Source organism: Bufo bufo, chromosome 11 (assembly GCF_905171765.1).
Source record: "Bufo bufo chromosome 11, aBufBuf1.1, whole genome shotgun sequence".
NCBI lineage: Eukaryota > Metazoa > Chordata > Amphibia > Anura > Bufonidae > Bufo > Bufo bufo.
Window position 1 is genome coordinate 90,267,354 of NC_053399.1, and position 18,710 is coordinate 90,286,063.

The 18,710-nt window shown below is 48.7% G+C and overlaps 1 protein-coding gene across 1 annotated transcript in view; it reads right to left on the reverse strand.

Annotated features, from left to right (window-relative positions):
* Positions 1 to 18,710, reverse strand: part of OTUD7B (OTU deubiquitinase 7B) — a 42,594-nt gene that overhangs the window by 16,748 nt on the left and 7,136 nt on the right. The window contains exons 2-3 of the mRNA XM_040412695.1: positions 4,711 to 4,875; positions 3,813 to 4,028 (exon numbers count right to left, since the gene is read on the reverse strand). Of these exons, the coding sequence (XP_040268629.1) occupies positions 3,813 to 4,028; positions 4,711 to 4,875 (381 nt within the window). The remainder of the gene's footprint in view (positions 1 to 3,812; positions 4,029 to 4,710; positions 4,876 to 18,710) is intronic.

Here is an 18,710-nt window from a genome sequence, read left to right on the forward strand (position 1 = left end):
TGTACACAGTGACTGCACCAGCAGAATAGTGAGTGCAGCTCTGGAGTATAATACAGGATGTAACTCAGGATCAGTACAGGATAAGTAATGTATGTACACAGTGACTACACCAGCAGAATAGCGAGTGCAGCTCTGGAGTATAATACAGGATGTAACTCAGGATCAGTACAGGATAAGTAATGTATGTACACAGTGACTGCACCAGCAGAATAGTGAGTGCAGCTCTGGAGTATAATACAGGATGTAACTCAGGATCAGTACAGGATAAGTAATATATGTAGACAGTGACTCCACCAGCAGAATAGTGAGTGCAGCTCTGGAGTATAATACAGGATGTAACTCAGGATTAGTGCAGGATAAGTAATGTAATGTACACAGTGACTGCACCAGCAGAATAGTGAGTGCAGCTCTGGAGTATAATACAGGATGTAACTCAGGATTAGTGCAGGATAAGTAATGTATGTACACAGTGACTACACCAGCAGAATAGTGAGTGCAGCTCTGGAGTATAATACAGGATGTAACTCAGGATCAGTACTAGATAAGTAATGTATGTACACAGTGACTGCACCAGCAGAATAGTGAGTGCAGCTCTGGAGTATAATACAGGATGTAACTGAAGATCAGTACAGGATAAGTAATGTATGTACACAGTGACTGCACCAGCAGAATAGTGAGTGCAGCTCTGGAGTATAATACAGGATGTAACTCAGGATCAGTACGGGATAAGTAATGTATGTACACAGTGACTCCACCAGCAGAATAGTGAGTGCAGCTCTGGAGTATAATACAGGATGTAACTCAGGATCTGTACAGGATAAGTAATGTATGTGCACAGTGACTACACCAGCAGAATAGTGAGTGCAGCTCTGGAGTATAATACAGGATGTAACTCCAGATCAGTACAGGATAAGTAATGTATGTACACAGTGACTGCACCAGCAGAATAGTGAGTGCAGCTCTGGAGTATATTACAGGATGTAACTCAGGATCAGTACAGGATAAGTAATGTATGTACACAGTGACTGCAACAGCAGAATAGTGAGTGCAGCTCTGAAGGATGTACCTCAGGACCAGTAATGTAAGGTATGTACATAGTGACAATTCTTTATGTAGGTTATTACTACATGAAAACTGCACCTGGACACGTTACTTATCAAGTAGATAATACAAATACCTGAGAAAACGTCTGCAACTTCTCAAAACTGAAGAGTGCAGAAACCCCAGGTGCATGACATGTTTTCTGTATCAGGGGCCCCCGTTAGCCTGGAGGTGGGTGGTTTGGCTCTCTGTGAAGGGCTGACGGGGCCCCTGCAGTCCATTCCTGTTGCAGTGATGGGCACTGGTTGTACATTATTTGAGATGGGAGAAGGCATAGTACCCCCCGTTCCCAAGTCACACAGTGTGTCCTATAGCAGCGCCATCTGCTGATGTAACCGGACTACACCTGAAGACAAGCAGCAGCATGAAGAGATGTATGTATAAGTCGTCCTCCGGGTCATATGACCTCCTCCGGTATTCTGGGAATGTGACAGATCCCAGGGTTGTACTAGGACTGTCGGATAGCAGCATTCACAATCATCACAGATGTCACACTTGTGCTAGTCTCACTTTTTAAGTGGATCTCTTTTAGCTGTCAGTGAATGGAATTTTTTGCCATAGACTTATGGGCATGTTCACACTTGGTGGCCAAACTGTGGTTTTTCCGGGGCGAAAAAATCCATAGCATGTTACTGTACATCTCCAGAAGGACCTGTTGTACTGCGGCCTGCAGCATGTCAATGTGTGAAAAAAATAGCTGTGAGAAGTATTAGGTTAGGATGGACTTTCAGCCTCTGCACGCAAACAAGAATGTTTCCATTTACTGACAGCAAGCAGAGATCTGCAAAGTGGCAGGGACCTAGAGCAAAGTGTTGAATTTGTCGAAACTTTTCAACAGCGAAACTGGCCCGGTTCAGAACGCTCTTTCATTCTTAACGGGGATTAAAAAGATGACGAACTGGAGAAACCCTTTAAGGGTCCATTCACACGTCCGCAAAATGGGTCCGCATCCGTTCCGCAATTTTGCGGTACGGGTGCGGACCCATTCATTTTCAAAGGGGCCGGAATGTGCTGTCCGCATTTGCGGATACGCACTACTGTTCCGCAAAAAAATAGAACATGAAAGGCATTTTCTATTAGAGTGCCAGCGATGTGCGGTCCACAAAATAGGGAACGCACATTGCTGGTGTCCGTGTTTTGCAAATCCGGACGTGTGAATGGACCACTGTCAGTGAGACCCTCACTGTATGGGGAAGCTACATGAAATCACTGGGCACAGTGCGGGCAGTCAACCCATCAGTCATCAGGGGAGACTGGGCAGGGAGAACACACAAACAACTGTGCCCCTGTGGGGTAAGAATTCAGGACCCCAGAGGCTGGCGTTACGTCAGGGAACATGGCGGCGACGTGTGATAGGGCAAACCTTCACTGCCCCCCACCTCTGGGGCCCCCTCTAGAGCACATTCAGGAGGGGCGAGTCGCGGTAATAAGCGCAGCTTGTCATACCCATGAATTGCTGCCAAGCTGTAATAGATGGCAATACAAAAAGGTTAGAATTACCCCACACAAAAGTTCCAGGGTCTTTGTTTTCCCCGTTAGTGTTAGTAATGGAGGAACGTGATGAATTAGCAGCAGCCGGTCACAACACAAGTGACATCAGCCTGGAGGAATCTGCGTCCGTCGCTCCCACACGAGTAAATAAGCCAAGTCTACAGCCCTCACCACTGGGGAGCCTCTGCTGACTTCAACAGCTCGTGCCAGACTTGTCATGAAGGGGGGGGGGGAGGAATGCCATGCTGGGACTTGTAGTATCGAGGCGGAGAACCTCCAGTATCACAACAGCATAAAACTGGTGTAGAAATGAATGTTCTCAGAGCAGTTGTCACTTTCACCTCTCTTGTTGGTGCCAGTGAGCACAAGGGGATAAGCCGGCCATCTTGTAGCTCACCCAGCAGCAGGATAGGCGTGACAAGTGACAATCCAAAGAGACTATCAGCAATGTCTCCTGAGAGCACTGGTGGTAATATCAGCTGTGATCAGAGTTACACTTTTAAAGGGTTTCTGTCACCAGAAATACCTAAATTAAACTGGCTGACCCTAGCGATGTGCTAATGTCAGCTGAACCTAACGAGCCTATTCCTAGTTTTATCTATGCCCCCGTTAAGCAGGAGCAATGCCCCCCCCTCTCCTAGAGGCTAATTTGCATATTATAAAAGTTCCATTTATGGAGTAACGGGGGCATAGATAAAACTAGGAATAGGCTCGTTAGGTTCAGCTGACATTAGCACATCGCTAAGGTCAGCCAGTTTAATTTAGGTATTTCTGGTGACAGAAATCCTTCAAGATAAATCCTGAATTTTCAAAAAAAGGACTGGACATTAGTTAATTTCCTTTTGGTATATATGTAAATCCCAAACATCTCAATTTTAAGGCTGTGGACACCATCAGGGTAATATATATTTTTATGATAGCATTATCTCACTCAATTTGGGCTAAAAATATATATTTTTCAATTGGCCTTTATTAAAAACTTTCAGAAGTTTTAAAGATATAGGGGTCAGAAATCCATCTGTTTGCGGAAGAACAGTTGCAGTCCCATCAGCTGAGGGCTCATGTGAAGCCTTCACTCTGAGCTCCTGACCACCTAAACAGCTAAAATGATTTGTAGCCCAAAGCGAGTAAAATTGCCCTGAATGTGTGCATAGCCTCTACCTTTGTAACAGTCCCTAGGGACTCTGCGAATATGATCAGGCCCCAGTAGGGTCACTTACCAGCATGTTCCAGGGCCACCAGCATGGACTGCTCAATCAGGTCCCGCTCGATAAAGCTCCGGAAATCATCATTGTACATTGTTAGGTCGGGGAGCTGGAAGGTGCACACAGGGGGCTCCAGCGTATGCTCGCTGCTGCCATTGCTGGACACGTGGGATCGAGCCAGGGAGACGATAGAGGAGCTTGCGTGAGAGATGCCTCGGGACAGGCGCTTCTCTAAAAAGGAAGAACATTCATTGAATAATCTGGTCACACAGAGATTAGGATTTTTATATAAAAACTGGAAAACCCTTTTAATTCAGGTAAATGCCTGGTGCACGGTTACAGCCTGCAGGTGCAGGATCCACTGACACACATTCCTGTCATGCTCTAAGCCCCGTGGATCTCTGCAGCTACAAGCGTTGAGTTAGGCTTGTCATGTTGGCGGCTGAAGTAGTCACGGTCACGGTCACAGGGTTTACACAACAATTGAAAGCTACTAGCATAGCGAGGATCCAGACGGATCTCAGGTGTAAAATGTGAAGCAGCCCGTGACATGGAGCGTGCATGGAAGCTTCAAGAAGATGGATGTTCTGGAGACCTTTACCTGTTAAATCAGGTCTCCAACTATTTCCTCCAATTATGGTCAAATATGGCCTTACTATAGTGTGTGAAAGAGTAATGGCCGCCTTGGAGATGAGGATAACGCAGCATGTGCGGCCCTACTGCCAAGGGTCCCAACGAGCATGTGATCACATGAAAGTAGTCACTCGTCAGCCTTGTGGACCATCACCACCCCAAAAGATATTTTCTGACTTTTTGTAGCCACGTCACAAAAAGAAAATATTTAAAATAATGTGACGGGAAAAAAGAAAGAAATCGGAAGCAGAGAAAGGTCCCGCAGACACACAGGCCTCACCTTGCACCATGTCATCCTGCCGCTGCAATGCCGGTCTCATGAGTCGAGCCGCTTCTGGGGGTTTGAAGTTTCGAGGGTCGCTGAAGTTATGAGCCAGCCCGCCTGCAGTGGCTTGTCGTACCTGGTTAAAGTCATTAAGAGTGGGGCTGCCGTCCCACTGTTTACCTAGGAGACAAAAATATTTTCTGGATTACTGAAATATTCGGGATGAGCCGACAAAACTGACAAGAAAGGAAACACAAGAGAGATTTACAGCGTGCGGCCTTGATGGCTGACCTTTATACGGTACAGCGCCATTTTACTGTTCATACATGTAAAGTTCATTCACTTAGTAAATACATTACTCATTACAGAAGCTGTGTTAATAACCCCAGAGCTGCACCCACTGTTCTGCTGGTGCAGTCACCACGTACATACATTACATGAGGTTGCTTTTACTGTAGCCTACAACTTCATGTACTTAGTAGAACATGGTCATCTCTTTAGATTTCCTCATGTGACTCTTTCAGAAGGTCCAGACGCCATACATTAATATAATCCCCAGACATAATAAGAATAACGTGTCCATGATTCGTGGCTCACAACAACATCAAGTAAACCATCATATCCTAGTTTCTTTTGCTGTGGGATGACCTCTAGGCCAAAGGATTGGGCCCTGAAGTATCTAACCCTACTTTGTGCCAGTACTTTTAGGGGCTGAGCCGAGGGCTCCTCCATTAACAGCCTTCTACATCTCGCCTCTCGCTCTGCATCAATCACTTATAAAACCAGACTTCCGCTGCTTATCTGCAGTACGTTTCCATCAAACCACCTGCGACACGTTCTGGCTGCAGAGCTTCCACCTACTCTCCGCTCTGACATCGATGCATTATACAGCAGAGGCGGATAACTGAATCTTACATTTACAGAAATGTTATCACCTGATTGATACGGTCGGGAAACAAACCACCGCTTATCAGTGTGGAAGAAGATACGTTCAGTCAAGTCAATGAGTCGGGGCCAGAAGGTTTGCACGTCACAAAGAAAGTCCAAGGGTACTAGGCCCATAACCTCATTCCAAATGGGAGGCATTGAGAAACATGGAGAGTTATCAAGAGGGGTTCCAGGCCAGAAGGTCACATGCACCTCAAGAACCTCATGAGAATTGAAGAGTGTAAAATCCCCTAGAGCCTCCAGCCTTAAAAATGAGGGGGGCTCCCTTTGGCTTTGGGGGCCATGCAAGCACACACAGAATGAGGATAGTTTAAAGCGACCCTCTTATCCAGGTCAGTGTAGCTTACCTGGTGCCCTCAATTCAGCCCATGCTCCCTCCGTTCTAATACCTTATCAGATTCCTGTCATGATGGCCACCACCAACATAGACTTACCCATACCAAGCACTGTAGGAAACTCCAAAGCTCTCAGATTGACCAGAACCAACAACGTAGGCAGTACCCATTCAAGGGCAGTGGAGGAGGAAGTAGCATGTCTTAGACTTTCCTACAGTGATGGTGGAGGCCAAGCTCGAAAGGAATGTGATGGGATACCAGAACTGAGGGCACCAGGTATGTTGACTATACATTAAGACTGGAAGGTTGCCTTAAAAAGAGAGCTCTACACCGAAAGTAAAACTCAATTATGAGGAGGTTCTCCAGCCAAGTTCTAAGTAAGCTTCTCTAGTTCCTCCCGCTGTCCATGAGGTTCTCTCTCCACCACAAAGCTCACGATTTGTTGTGAGAAGAGGAAGTGTGAGAAACTAATGTTGTCAGACCTGCCATTGCACCATGACTGAAGACTCTCCAAAATAAAGGGGGCTGACGCCAAGATAGTGATTCCCCCTTCCCACGGGGCACTCAGACCAAAACCCTTCTAGAGTCAGAGCAGCAGCAAAATAACAAAACCTACAAAACGAAGCTGTTACCTGAGGACCCTCCTGAATGAGGACCATTAGCTACTTAGGAAAAAACATGGCCAAACTTCACCCTGCTGTGATTACAGGGGGTTGTCATCTGCATTTTCAGACTGTCACACATGTCAAAGAGGTCCTACTCCGCCTGTGTAAGTGACCGTCTTCTATATGACAAAAGCCATGAACCAGAAGCCTCAGGATGAACAGACTCCTGTAACCCACCACACTGTAGATGTCCCAGGACTCTGCTGTGGCCCCAAATGTAGTCATGTCACTATTTCTCCTCTCTCCGACTCTACTGAACGATCGTGCAGTTAAGGTTTCTAAAATTTACAGCTGCAATTCCAAAACCTCACAAAGGTTTTGTGTGTCGGAAAGCCGGTGACATGGGCCCCAATTTCATGTGCTCAGGAGCCGAATTCTTTCTGCTCACCTCCCATCTGGACTTGCTGGAAAGTCCCCACACGTTCAGTGTCAGCCAAGAGATGAGCTCACCGCTCAGCGTAACAATGAGAACGTCGATTAACCATTTACTCACAATGACCACACTGCATCGGGGGGGGATGGTTCTCATTGAAGCGATCCACAGGCAATGCATCATGGGAACAATATTCAAATTAGCTCGGCTCCAAACGGAAGAAAGCTGTGGACAGATGGGGGTCTCTGGCTTGGCTGGTATGAGGCAATCTTCTTACAAGTAGCACCCTACAAATAAGGCTACATGCACACGACCGTTGTTTTGGCCCGCATCCGAGACGCAGTTTTTGCGGCTTGGATGCGGACCCATTCACTTCAATGGGGCCACAAAAGATGTGGACAGCTCCATAAAAAAATATAACCTGACCTATTCTTATCCGTTTGGCGGACAAGAATAGGCAGTTATATTAATGGCTGTCCGTGCCGTTCGGCAGATTGCGGGAACGCACACGGACGCCATCCGTGTTTTGCGGACAGCAAAACACACAACGGTCGTGTGCATGTAGCCTAAATCTTACTGGAGAGTATGAGGGCACAAGACAATGTCTTCTGACCCCATCTTCCAAGAAGTAGCTACATTACAGCAGATCTATTATATAGTCACCAAGGCTCCATAGATATGACCAGCCCCTGGCGTCCCCTCCAACAGGTTTATATCCGATTCAGTGCATTGTCTGATCTATGACTGGGAAATGTTGTGGGCGATACCTGTAAATAATGGCTGGCGTCAAAACCAGAAGGAGGTGCCAGCTACAGGAACAAGGCTGGAGAACCAAACCTACCAGACGTTAGCAGAGGACCTTCGCTGACAATTCCCTACTATTTCATCTGCCACATATCTTCACAAGACCCAGGAAATGCCCACATCACCACAGCGCATGTGTGACAGCGGGCACCGCTCATCCGGCCTGTAATGTGCCTCATCCCGCTGCTATCTGGCTGAGTTACAGCGGCCGGTGAATAGGAAGAGGTTACCCCTGTGGTCTCCTCGTCTTTAGGCTACATGCACACGAATGTTGTTTCCTTAAGTGTCCGTTCCGTTTTTTTGCGGATAGGATGCGACCCAATTTTTTTCAATGGGTCCGCAAAAAATGCGGACAGTTACAATGGTCCAGCAAAAAAAAAAAAAAAAAACGGATGGCATATGGACCGCAATACACATATAGTTGTGTGCATGTAGCCTTAGGCCTTGTGCACACGGCCGTGTACCACGTCCGAGAGCGGTCCGTGGTAACACAGCCTGGATTCCTGTAATACACTATACGAGTGTATTACTGTAGTGCAGCGGCGGCATGAAGCGCACGGTGTCATAGCAACCAATGACGCCGTGCGCTCCTGCTCTCAACAGGAATCCGTGTTACCACGGACCGCTCTCGGACGCGGAACACGGCCGTGTGCATGAGGCCTTAGGCTCCATTCACACGTCCGCAAATGGGTCCGCACCAGGAACGGGTGCGGACCCATTCATTTTCTATGGGGACGGAATGGATGCGGACAGCACACAGTGTGCTGTCAGCATCCACATTTGCGGAACGCGGCCCCGATCTTCAGGTCCGCAAAAGATAGAACATGTCCTATTCTTGTCCGCAGCTTGCGGACAAGAATAGGCATTTCTATAGGGGTGCCGGGCGGGTGTGTTTCAGACCTGCAATTTGCGGGTCCGCAACACACCACGGACGTGCGAATGGAGCCTTACAATGACCTTTTGTATCCAGAACAACTTTCCGTTCTGTCCTCAGGAAAGGTGGGGCTTGATATTCTGCCAAGGGTAGGGGTCTCTCCACCAACCCTGTCCAAGAAGGTACAAAAGACACTAAGGCAGATACAACTATGGGCAGGCGTCCCGCAGTCTCTTAAGTGGGTACATCAGCCATGGACATATGTATGAATCTATGCAACTTTACATGGGGGCACCAGGGTAATGCGATAGTACCAGTAGTGGCCTATAGAAGCTTTATAGGAATTGTGCCAATCAGAGCCAACTCCCCCCCCCCCCGCTATCATATACCTAAACCCTTAATAAAAAGCCCCTCCCCTATATCTCCATCCTTATAGGGCACACACAATGCACACAGCCCCTCCCCCATCATTTCTCCATCCTTATAGGGCACACACAATGCACACAGCCCCTCCCCTATCATCTCTCCATCCTTATAGGGCACACACAATGCACACAGCCCCTCCCCCGTCATCTCTCCATCCTTATAGGCCACACACAATGCACACAGCCCCTCCCCTATCATCTCTCCATCCTTATAGGGCACACAGAATGCCCACAGCCCCTCCCCTATAATCTCTCTATCCTTATAGGGCACACAGAATGCACACAGCCCCTCCCCTATAATCTCTCTATCCTTATAGGGCACACAGAATGCATACAGCCCCTCCCCTATCATCTCTCCATCCTTACAGGGCACACAGCCCCTCCCCTATAATCTACCTATCCTTATAGGGCACACAGAATGCACACAGCCCCTCCCCTATAATCTCTCTATCCTTATAGGGCACACAGAATGCATACAGCCCCTCCCCTATCATCTCTCCATCCTTACAGGGCACACAGCCCCTCCCCTATAATCTCTCTATCCTTACAGGGCACACACAATGCGCACAGCTCCTCCCCTATAATCTCTCTATCCTTATAGGGCACACAGAATGCGCACAGCCCCTCCCCCGTCATCTCTCTATCCTTATAGGGCACACAGAATGCGCACAGTCCCTCCCCCGTCATCTCTCCATCCTTATAGGGCACACAGAATGTGCACAGCCCCTCCCCTATCATCTCTCCATCCTTACAGGGCACACAGCCCCTCCCCTATAATCTCTCCACCCTTATAGGGCACACACAAGGCACACAGCCCCTCCCCCGTCATCTCTCCATCCTTATAGGGCACACAGAATGCGCACAGCCCCTCCCCTATAATCTCTCCACCCTTATAGGGCACACACAAGGCACACAGCCCCTCCCCCGTCATCTCTCCATCCTTATAGGGCATACAGAATGTGGACTACCCCTTTAATAACGATTTTTCAGTCCGAGTAAGGCTGCATTCACACGTCCGTGGTGTGTTGCGGGCCTGCAAACACACCAGCCCGGCACCCCCATTGAAATGCCTATTCTTGTCCGCAAGCTGCGGACAAGAATAGGACATGCTCTATCTTTTTGCGGAGCTGTGGACCCAAAATCGGGGCCGCGCTCCACAATTGCGGCTGCAGACAGCACACTGTGTGCTATCCGCATCCATTCCGTCCCCATAGAGAATGAATGGGTCCGCACCCATTCCGGAAAGGATGCAGACCCATTTTGCGGACGTGTGAATGGAGCCTAACCGCGGTGCACTCACGTTCTGTAACGATCACCCAGTGACCACAGGATGTGGAGATGCCGAGGTGACGAGACAAGGTTGAGGCTACACTGCGCCTTATCATAATTATTGATTACAATGGATTATAAAACTGCCGGGTGACTACTCCTACGTCGCTTATAGACGGGATCCATGTAATATGGTAAACATGTGTAGTACCTGGTTGGCCACTGACTACGGCCCAAAAAATAAAACCGCTCTGCAATCAGCTGCCTCAGCTTGGCTATCTGCATGGCTGAGGTGGACACCCCCTTTAAGAATAGTGGACACCCCCTTTAAGAATGCGGTGACTAAGGCAGCATGTGTCACAAGTTCTTATCGTCCAGCAATTATTAGTGTCATTTCGAGAGTCTATAAAGCAGCGACTCCCTGCAGCATCACATAATACCGCACAAGGCAGCCAGCAGGTGGTCGCAGAGGTCCGCCGCCAACTATTATAAGTGATGACATATCCTAGTCATATACCATCACGTAACATTTTGGGATTAACCCCTTAAAGAGACTCTGCCGGAGCAGGAGAAGCTGAGCAAATAAATCGTTTTGTGGGAAAAGATTCAGAATCCCTTCTCTTTTTATGCTCAGGAGTCCAGTGGGCGGTCCTAATCAGCAACTTCCCACCCACTGGACTCCTGAGCATAGAAAGAGAAGGGAATTTAATGAATCTATTATAAAGAACATTTTCCCCCCAAAAAAACGTATATCAATTAACTCAGCTCCTCCTGCCCTGTAAGGTCTCATCCACACGTAGTGGAATCGCTGTGAGTTTTCTGTCCAGAATACCGGCAAGTGGATGAGACGTGTAGAAGTCACTGTCCACGCCGTGACCATGCTCTCAGACTGAATGCAGATTTTATATCAGATTACCCACAGATGCGCAGCAAAATCAGCAAGCCCTAAAAACAACAACAACCACCCTCCGCTGGAGCTTCCAGGCTTCTTTGCGGCTACAGCGCTCACACAGGAGACATCATCGCAATCAATGAACGGTTGCCACCATATCTGACCGCAGAGACACGTTCCTAGCATTCCTGCAGGACGCTTATCATCCTGGTGCCACGAGCAGTCAGGAGAAGAGGTCCACGAGGAAGGTGGCCATACCCATGAAGTTATTGCAGGCTGACCATCAAATGTGTTTGGGGGGAGACCGGACTCTCCTCAAAGGCAAATGTTGGGGAACGCAGATCAGGCCGTCACATTTCAGCATATTCCATACGTGTGTTCCCGGGGGACATGAGGCGCCTCCATAGGCGTCTCTCAGCCACATGTGTCTGCGGGGAGCTGAGAGTAAAAGCAGTCGGACAAATGAGCGTTCAGACGACACCTATCTGATGTGTAACAGTGTAAGGGAGCAAAACACGGATGCCGGCCATGTGCGTTCCGCATTTTGCAGGCCGCACATGGCCGGCGCTATATAGAGAATGCCTATTCTTGTCCGAAAAGAATAGGACATGCTCTATCTTTTTTGCGGGGCCACGGAACGGAACAACGGATGCGGACAGCCCCATTGAAATGAACTAATTTGCGGAACGGATGCGGATCCATTTATACGGTCGTGTGAATGCTCCCTTAAAGTGACATTCATATGAAGCTGCTGAGTTACATCCTGTGTTATACTCCAGAGCTGCACTCACTATTCTGCTGGTGCAGTCACTGTGTACATACATTACTTATCCTGTACTAATCCTGAGTTACATCCTGTATTATACTCCAGAGCTGCACTCACTATTCTGCTGGTAGTCACTGTGTACATACATTACTTCTGTACTGATCCTGAGTTACATCCTGTGTTATACTCCAGAGCTGCACTCACTATTCTGCTGGTGCAGTCACTGTGTACATACATTACTTATTCTGTACTGATCCTGAGCTATATCCTCTATTATACCCCAGAGCTGCACTCACTATTCTGCTGGTAGTCACTGTGTACATACATTACTTCTGTACTGATCCTGAGTTACATCCTGTGTTATACTCCAGAGCTGCACTCACTATTCTGCTGGTGCAGTCACTGTGTACATACATTACTTATCCTGTACTGATCCTGAGTTACATCCTGTATTATACTCCAGAGCTGCACTCACTATTCTGCTGGTGCAGTCACTGTGTACATACATTACTTATCCTGTACTGACCCTGAGTTACATCCTGTATTATACTCCAGAGCTGCACTCACTATTCTGCTGGTGCAGTCACTGTGTACATATATTACTTATCCTGTACTGATCCTGAGTTACATCCTGTATTATACTCCAGAGCTGCACTCACTATTCTGCTGGTGCAGTCACTGTGTACATATATTACTTATCCTGTACTGATCCTGAGTTACATCCTGTATTATACTCCAGAGCTGCACTCACTATTCTGCTGGTGCAGTCACTGTGTACATACATTACTTATCCTGTACTGATCCTGAGTTACATCCTGTATTATACTCCAGAGCTTCACTCACTATTCTGCTGGTGCAGTCACTGTGTACATATATTACTTATCCTGTACTGATCCTGAGTTACATCCTGTATTATACTCCAGAGCTGCACTCACTATTCTGCTGGTGCAGTCACTGTGTACATACATTACTTATCCTGTACTGATCCTGAGTTACATCCTGTATTATACTCCAGAGCTGCACTCACTATTCTGCTGGTGGAGTCACTGTGTACATACATTACTTATCCTGTACTGATCCTGAGTTACATCCTGTATTATACTCCAGAGCTGCACTCACTATTCTGCTGGTGCAGTCACTGTGTACATACATTACTTATCCTGTACTGATCCTGAGTTACATCCTGTATTATACTCCAGAGCTGCACTCACTATTCTGCTGGTGCAGTCACTGTGTACATACATTACTTATCCTGTACTGATCCTGAGTTACATCCTGTATTATACTCCAGAGCTGCACTCACTATTCTGCTGGTGCAGTCACTGTGTACATACATTACTTATCCTGTACTGATCCTCAGTTACATCCTGTATTATACTCCAGAGCTGCACTCACTATTCTGCTGGTGCAGTCACTGTGTACATACATTACTTATCCTGTACTGACCCTGAGTTACATCCTGTATTATACTCCAGAGCTGCACTCACTATTCTGCTGGTGCAGTCACTGTGTACATATATTACTTATCCTGTACTGATCCTGAGTTACATCCTGTATTATACTCCAGAGCTGCACTCACTATTCTGCTGGTGCAGTCACTGTGTACATATATTACTTATCCTGTACTGATCCTGAGTTACATCCTGTATTATACTCCAGAGCTGCACTCACTATTCTGCTGGTGCAGTCACTGTGTACATACATTACTTATCCTGTACTGATCCTGAGTTACATCCTGTATTATACTCCAGAGCTGCACTCACTATTCTGCTGGTGCAGTCACTGTGTACATACATTATATTTCTTGCCCTGTACTGATCCTACTGTAGCTGCATTCACAATTCAGAGCAGAAATCTCCCTGCCCGCCCTGTTTGTTCAGTGTCACCAGGTATTGTACTTCCTAATAATACAGTAGAAGGTGACCCATCTACAAGCCTGGACAGTGACATATATGGCGGCCACCGGCTGGTGGCTCAGTCACTGGTCATATGACACAAACAGGTTTTTTGCCCGGCTACCTTCACGATGACATTTATATCTATATAAAAAAAAAATATATGTGTGGCACCCAGATTTACAGCTCTGCCAGGGTTGCCACCCAACTTTCCTGGAATCCTGAATGACCGTTCTCAGTACGCAGAAGAAAGGGCGCTGGCGGGCAGAGGACGGCTCCATTCTCTCGACACGCCTGTGTCAGTAAATACTGGTAATCCCAATAGAAACAAAACAATCCGGCAACAACTTTTCTAAGATCCTCTGTTGTTCCTCCTGGAAATTACAAATAATTTCTTACCTGGGTTAGAGCAGTTGGGTGACTGCCCCTACACCCTTACATTACCCAATCAGAATATGTAGACCCATCACCCCCCCCCCCAACCGGCAGCACCCAGTGTTGTTTGTTTATACATTTCCAGGAGGAATACCAGAGGGACTCAAAGATTCTTCAGGATGGTAATGTCATGGGGAATACGATTACAGAGCAGGCATTAGACCGGGAGATGTAACGCCGGCCATGGCAGTTGTCACCCAGCCCAAACTCACCTTCCAGGAGATCTCCGGGCAGTCCAGGCTCCGCCCCGGCCGAGGGCATGAAATCTGACAGGACGAGATCCGTGTCCCCAGGTCACGTGACCATGAAGTCCCCGGTCCCAGGTCAAAGTCTCGCTCCAGGAATGCACAACAGCGTGTCACGCACCGGGCAGACGAGCGAGGCCTGCCATATAAATACCCGGCGCTCTCGTCTGGATGAGGACGCTCTCTGCTTTCCCTTTGTTCACAGTTTTTACAAAAGGCGACGAGTGACCCCGCCCCCCCCCCCCCACTCCAACGACCAGAAGGGGGGCATTGTTCTAACTCCTACAGGTGCCGCCGCCGTCCACAACACGGCCACTTAAAGGGGCGCTGCATCCAAAAACACTTATCTGAGCTGAGGCATCTATTGTCCCCTGGTACAGAACAGCGCCACTCCTGTACAATGGCAATGTCTGGTACTGCAGCATTATATTTTCTTTATAATCTCACTTGTTTAACGCTTCGACATGGACTGGGACGTAAGCATGGGATTAACGGGATGAGCTCTGTGGAGTGCGATGATTAGACAATCGCATAAAGAGCGATTCCATAAGGCTGCATTTTACAAGAAGAATGTGTTGGCACGGTGCAGGATGATAACCCTCTGCCACTGCAGGCCTGGCAGTGCCCTACCACCTGGAAGGAACATATTGGATTCCTCGGAGGTGGGGCAGCCCTATAGCCCCCCCATAGTGTGGCTCCATATACAAGTATGGAGGACGCAGATCGGCACATACCTCTGCAGCCACCTACCCCTCAGCGAAGAATGTCAGGAGGTGCCCCCCCCACGTTTTCTACAACTGGTGTTTACAATGGGCCGGGCCCACCAGGCAGACAAATAGAGGCCTGTTCTTGGGCATATCTTAAGCAAGCACATGACGGCTATTGTACTGGGCACGGACCACGCAGCGGCCACCATGCTGATGAGCTCCAGTGAGAAGGGTAAACAGCGGACACTTAAAGGGGAACCTATAAATAATACTTATATTCCAAAGGAACTGTTACTCTGTTATTCCTCCTGGAAATGTACGCTTAGCTGGTTAGCTTTTCCCTCTGATACTGACAATTCTGGTGTTGTGACGCCCCCACCCCAAACTTGTAGCATCCAGCTGCAAGTTTCATCCTACATTTCCAGGAGGAATAACAGAGGAACACCACAATGCTATTGGTATTACATGGGGGAGCACATGTGCAGACTAAACCAGACGTGACAGGTATAAGGTGGACATAGGAGCAGACAGGATTTTCTAGACTGGGTCCAACTGTAGCAAACCCTCAGCTGCGTGATCCATTCACAACGAGCCTAGTGGTGATTATTTTTTTTAATAATTTTTCAGCCCCAGACCGTGGGTGGGCAGCTCGTTGTGCCAACATGGGGGCGCTCTTCCACAGTACCCCTGGTCTCCGCATGGAGATTGGCAGCAGCAGAGGACACAGACTGTGCCAAAAGGGTGAATATGAAGTTTTATTCTGCTCTGTCATGTGCCCAGGAGGCGGAGCTTCACTGTTTAATGCTTCACAAGCCCCTCCCCTCCGAGTGGTGACTGTGGTGTCTCCTGGTTGGATGCTACAGCTGTCACTCAAAGCAGAGGGCGGGGCTGTAAAGCATCTGAAGGCAGGCAGCACTTCACAGTGAAGCTCCACCTACTGGGCACTTGAAAGAGCACAATCTGGCAGAATAAAAGATAATATTCTCACTACTCCTGATGAGTATTTGTGCTGCTCTCTCCTCCCCTTACCTGGTGCTGTCAGCAGCTTAGCATGGTCAGAACTGCTGATGGGCAACAGAGGACAGGTCTACATAACTGAAGCCCGGAGAACCCCTTTAACTTTAGGTCACCTACTGATACAGCATGGCTATTGATGGAGGATAATGTGATCAGATGTGTCCATAAACATGGGGGGGAGGGGGACATCGCGGCTGAAGCTGTAATATATTTTTACAAACAAGAATGTTTCCCTTCACTGACAGCAAACACAGATCTTGAACACTGGAAAGAGTTGAAACACAATTTTATTTTCATCGTATATAAAATGGAACTCCCCTTTAAGAGACCTGTGGTATGTGGGGGCCTGAAGATGCAGAAACCGCTGGGCACTACCCACGTCTGGCTGCCGGCAGCAGGGACACCCCCTCCACCGGGACTCCTGACAACCCAGGAGGCGATCAATCTGGAAAGTGTGGCCACAGGGGGGCGCCCCTAGCAGCACGCCAAGAGGTTGTGAAATTGTTTTTAGGTATCTTATTACTGCATTAGGAGAGGATGGAGTTACCCGTCTCCTGCCAGATCGGCAGCTGCGCCCCGTGTCCCCATGACAACACTTCCGACCCCGAGGCCTCAAAGAACTGGAATCCAGCTGTCACTGTTACAGCACAGGTAGCAAAGCAGTCCACACCTGATTGGCTGTTGTGTGCTGCAGGAAGTGTTGTCATGGGGGCGCCTGTACAGGAGGTCACTGCATCCCTGGGTACCAGACTTCAGAATAACAATGGGTCTGCGGACCACCAGAGTGTGGGGCTCCGTCCAAGCTCTCACATCACCCCTAACCACTAGCGGGCAATGCAGCGACTGAATATTTTGCCAAAGTTGCAGGTGGGTGCAACACATTCAGTGCACACTAGATACAGATGCAGGGTGGCGCCCCCCAGCCAATGAGACGTGTCAGACAGGTCCATGTGGTGGTCCTCCTGAAAAGAAAGGAAAGGGGGCTTCCTACCTGAGCCCCCTCCTCAGGGGTCAGTCCTGGTAGCAGATGGTGGCGTCCACCATTGTCCTGCTCCACAATTAGCCCCCCCCCCCCTCATCATTCACACATGAATAGGTAAATTTCATCCCTATTCATGTCGGGGAGGGGGCTGGTAAATCAGCTTAGCCGGCCAGTGACCACCACTGGCCCTGCCCGCGGCATATGGCGCGCTGCTCTAAGAGTACTACGCCGCACACATGTACTTAACCCTTTGTGCTGAGGCTCGACAGCGGATGTCACCGCCCCGGCAATGGAGGGGGGAACTTCTCGAGCAGGATAATCACGTTTATGGATCACAACGACCCCCAAAAATCCCAGCACTGGGGGGCCGTCAGGTGACTACTCTCAGCCAATCAGTGCTGCTTTGCTTTACACCCCCCTAAAGTAGGAGCCCCTTCATGTTTAGGACGCGTACACTGCATGAATCTGTGTGCTGGGACCCCCCGCTGATCAGGAGAATTAAGGACCCGGCCCACGACTGCAGTGGGACCACCCCGTTTAACAGTCGGGGGTCCCAGCTTCTGCAGCTCTTGAACAGCCTTTGTGTTTCTGTTGAGCTCTCTGCTTGCTGTCAGTGAACAGGGGGGCTTCCTTTTTACATCTAGACCCCTACAAGACGACTACTACTCACACAGCGGAGGACTTTCTTCAGCGCCTGAATGGCACTGATGCACCCCCCCCCCCCCCCCACCACATTACTGCTCGGGACTCAGGAAAGCTGGGTGACAAACCCTGAGCAGAAATATTCATTAATTTTATCATTTCCGAATTTTTTTTGTAAAAAGTTGCAAGCGGATAGGAATGTGGAGAAAGGTCGCCCCCCCCCCCCCCCCCCGATCTATGATATCACAGGCTGAGTATGAGGAGCTCAGCAGATTGTCTCAAGCCCATGGCATTTCTGCGCTCATCCCCCCCCCCGCAGACACAGAGCATCATGGGAGATGCATGGCCAACGCTAGCATGCCCTGGCTGGGAGTTGTAGTCTCATAGCGGCTGGAGGGGACACTTGGAGATTTTATCTGCTTCTGGGAAAGCTGGGTGACAATCGGTGTGAGCATTAAATGTACAAGGACAGTCGTCACCCAGCTTTCCCAGACTCCTGCACGGACGGTCGCCTCCAGTCTGTATCGCTAGGCAGGCTTGACGTTCAGCGGTATGGGAAAGCTGGGTGAAATCCAATATGGCCGCCATTGGGGCGTCACCCAGCTTTCCTGGACTTGCTGCATTACTAGGCCAACCTGGGAAAGCTGGGTGATGACCCCGGACATGTGAAACCTGGTTTGTCTCTGGGCCAGAACTGATGTAATGTGGAAAGTTACAGTAATCAGAGGACACGCCGGGTGT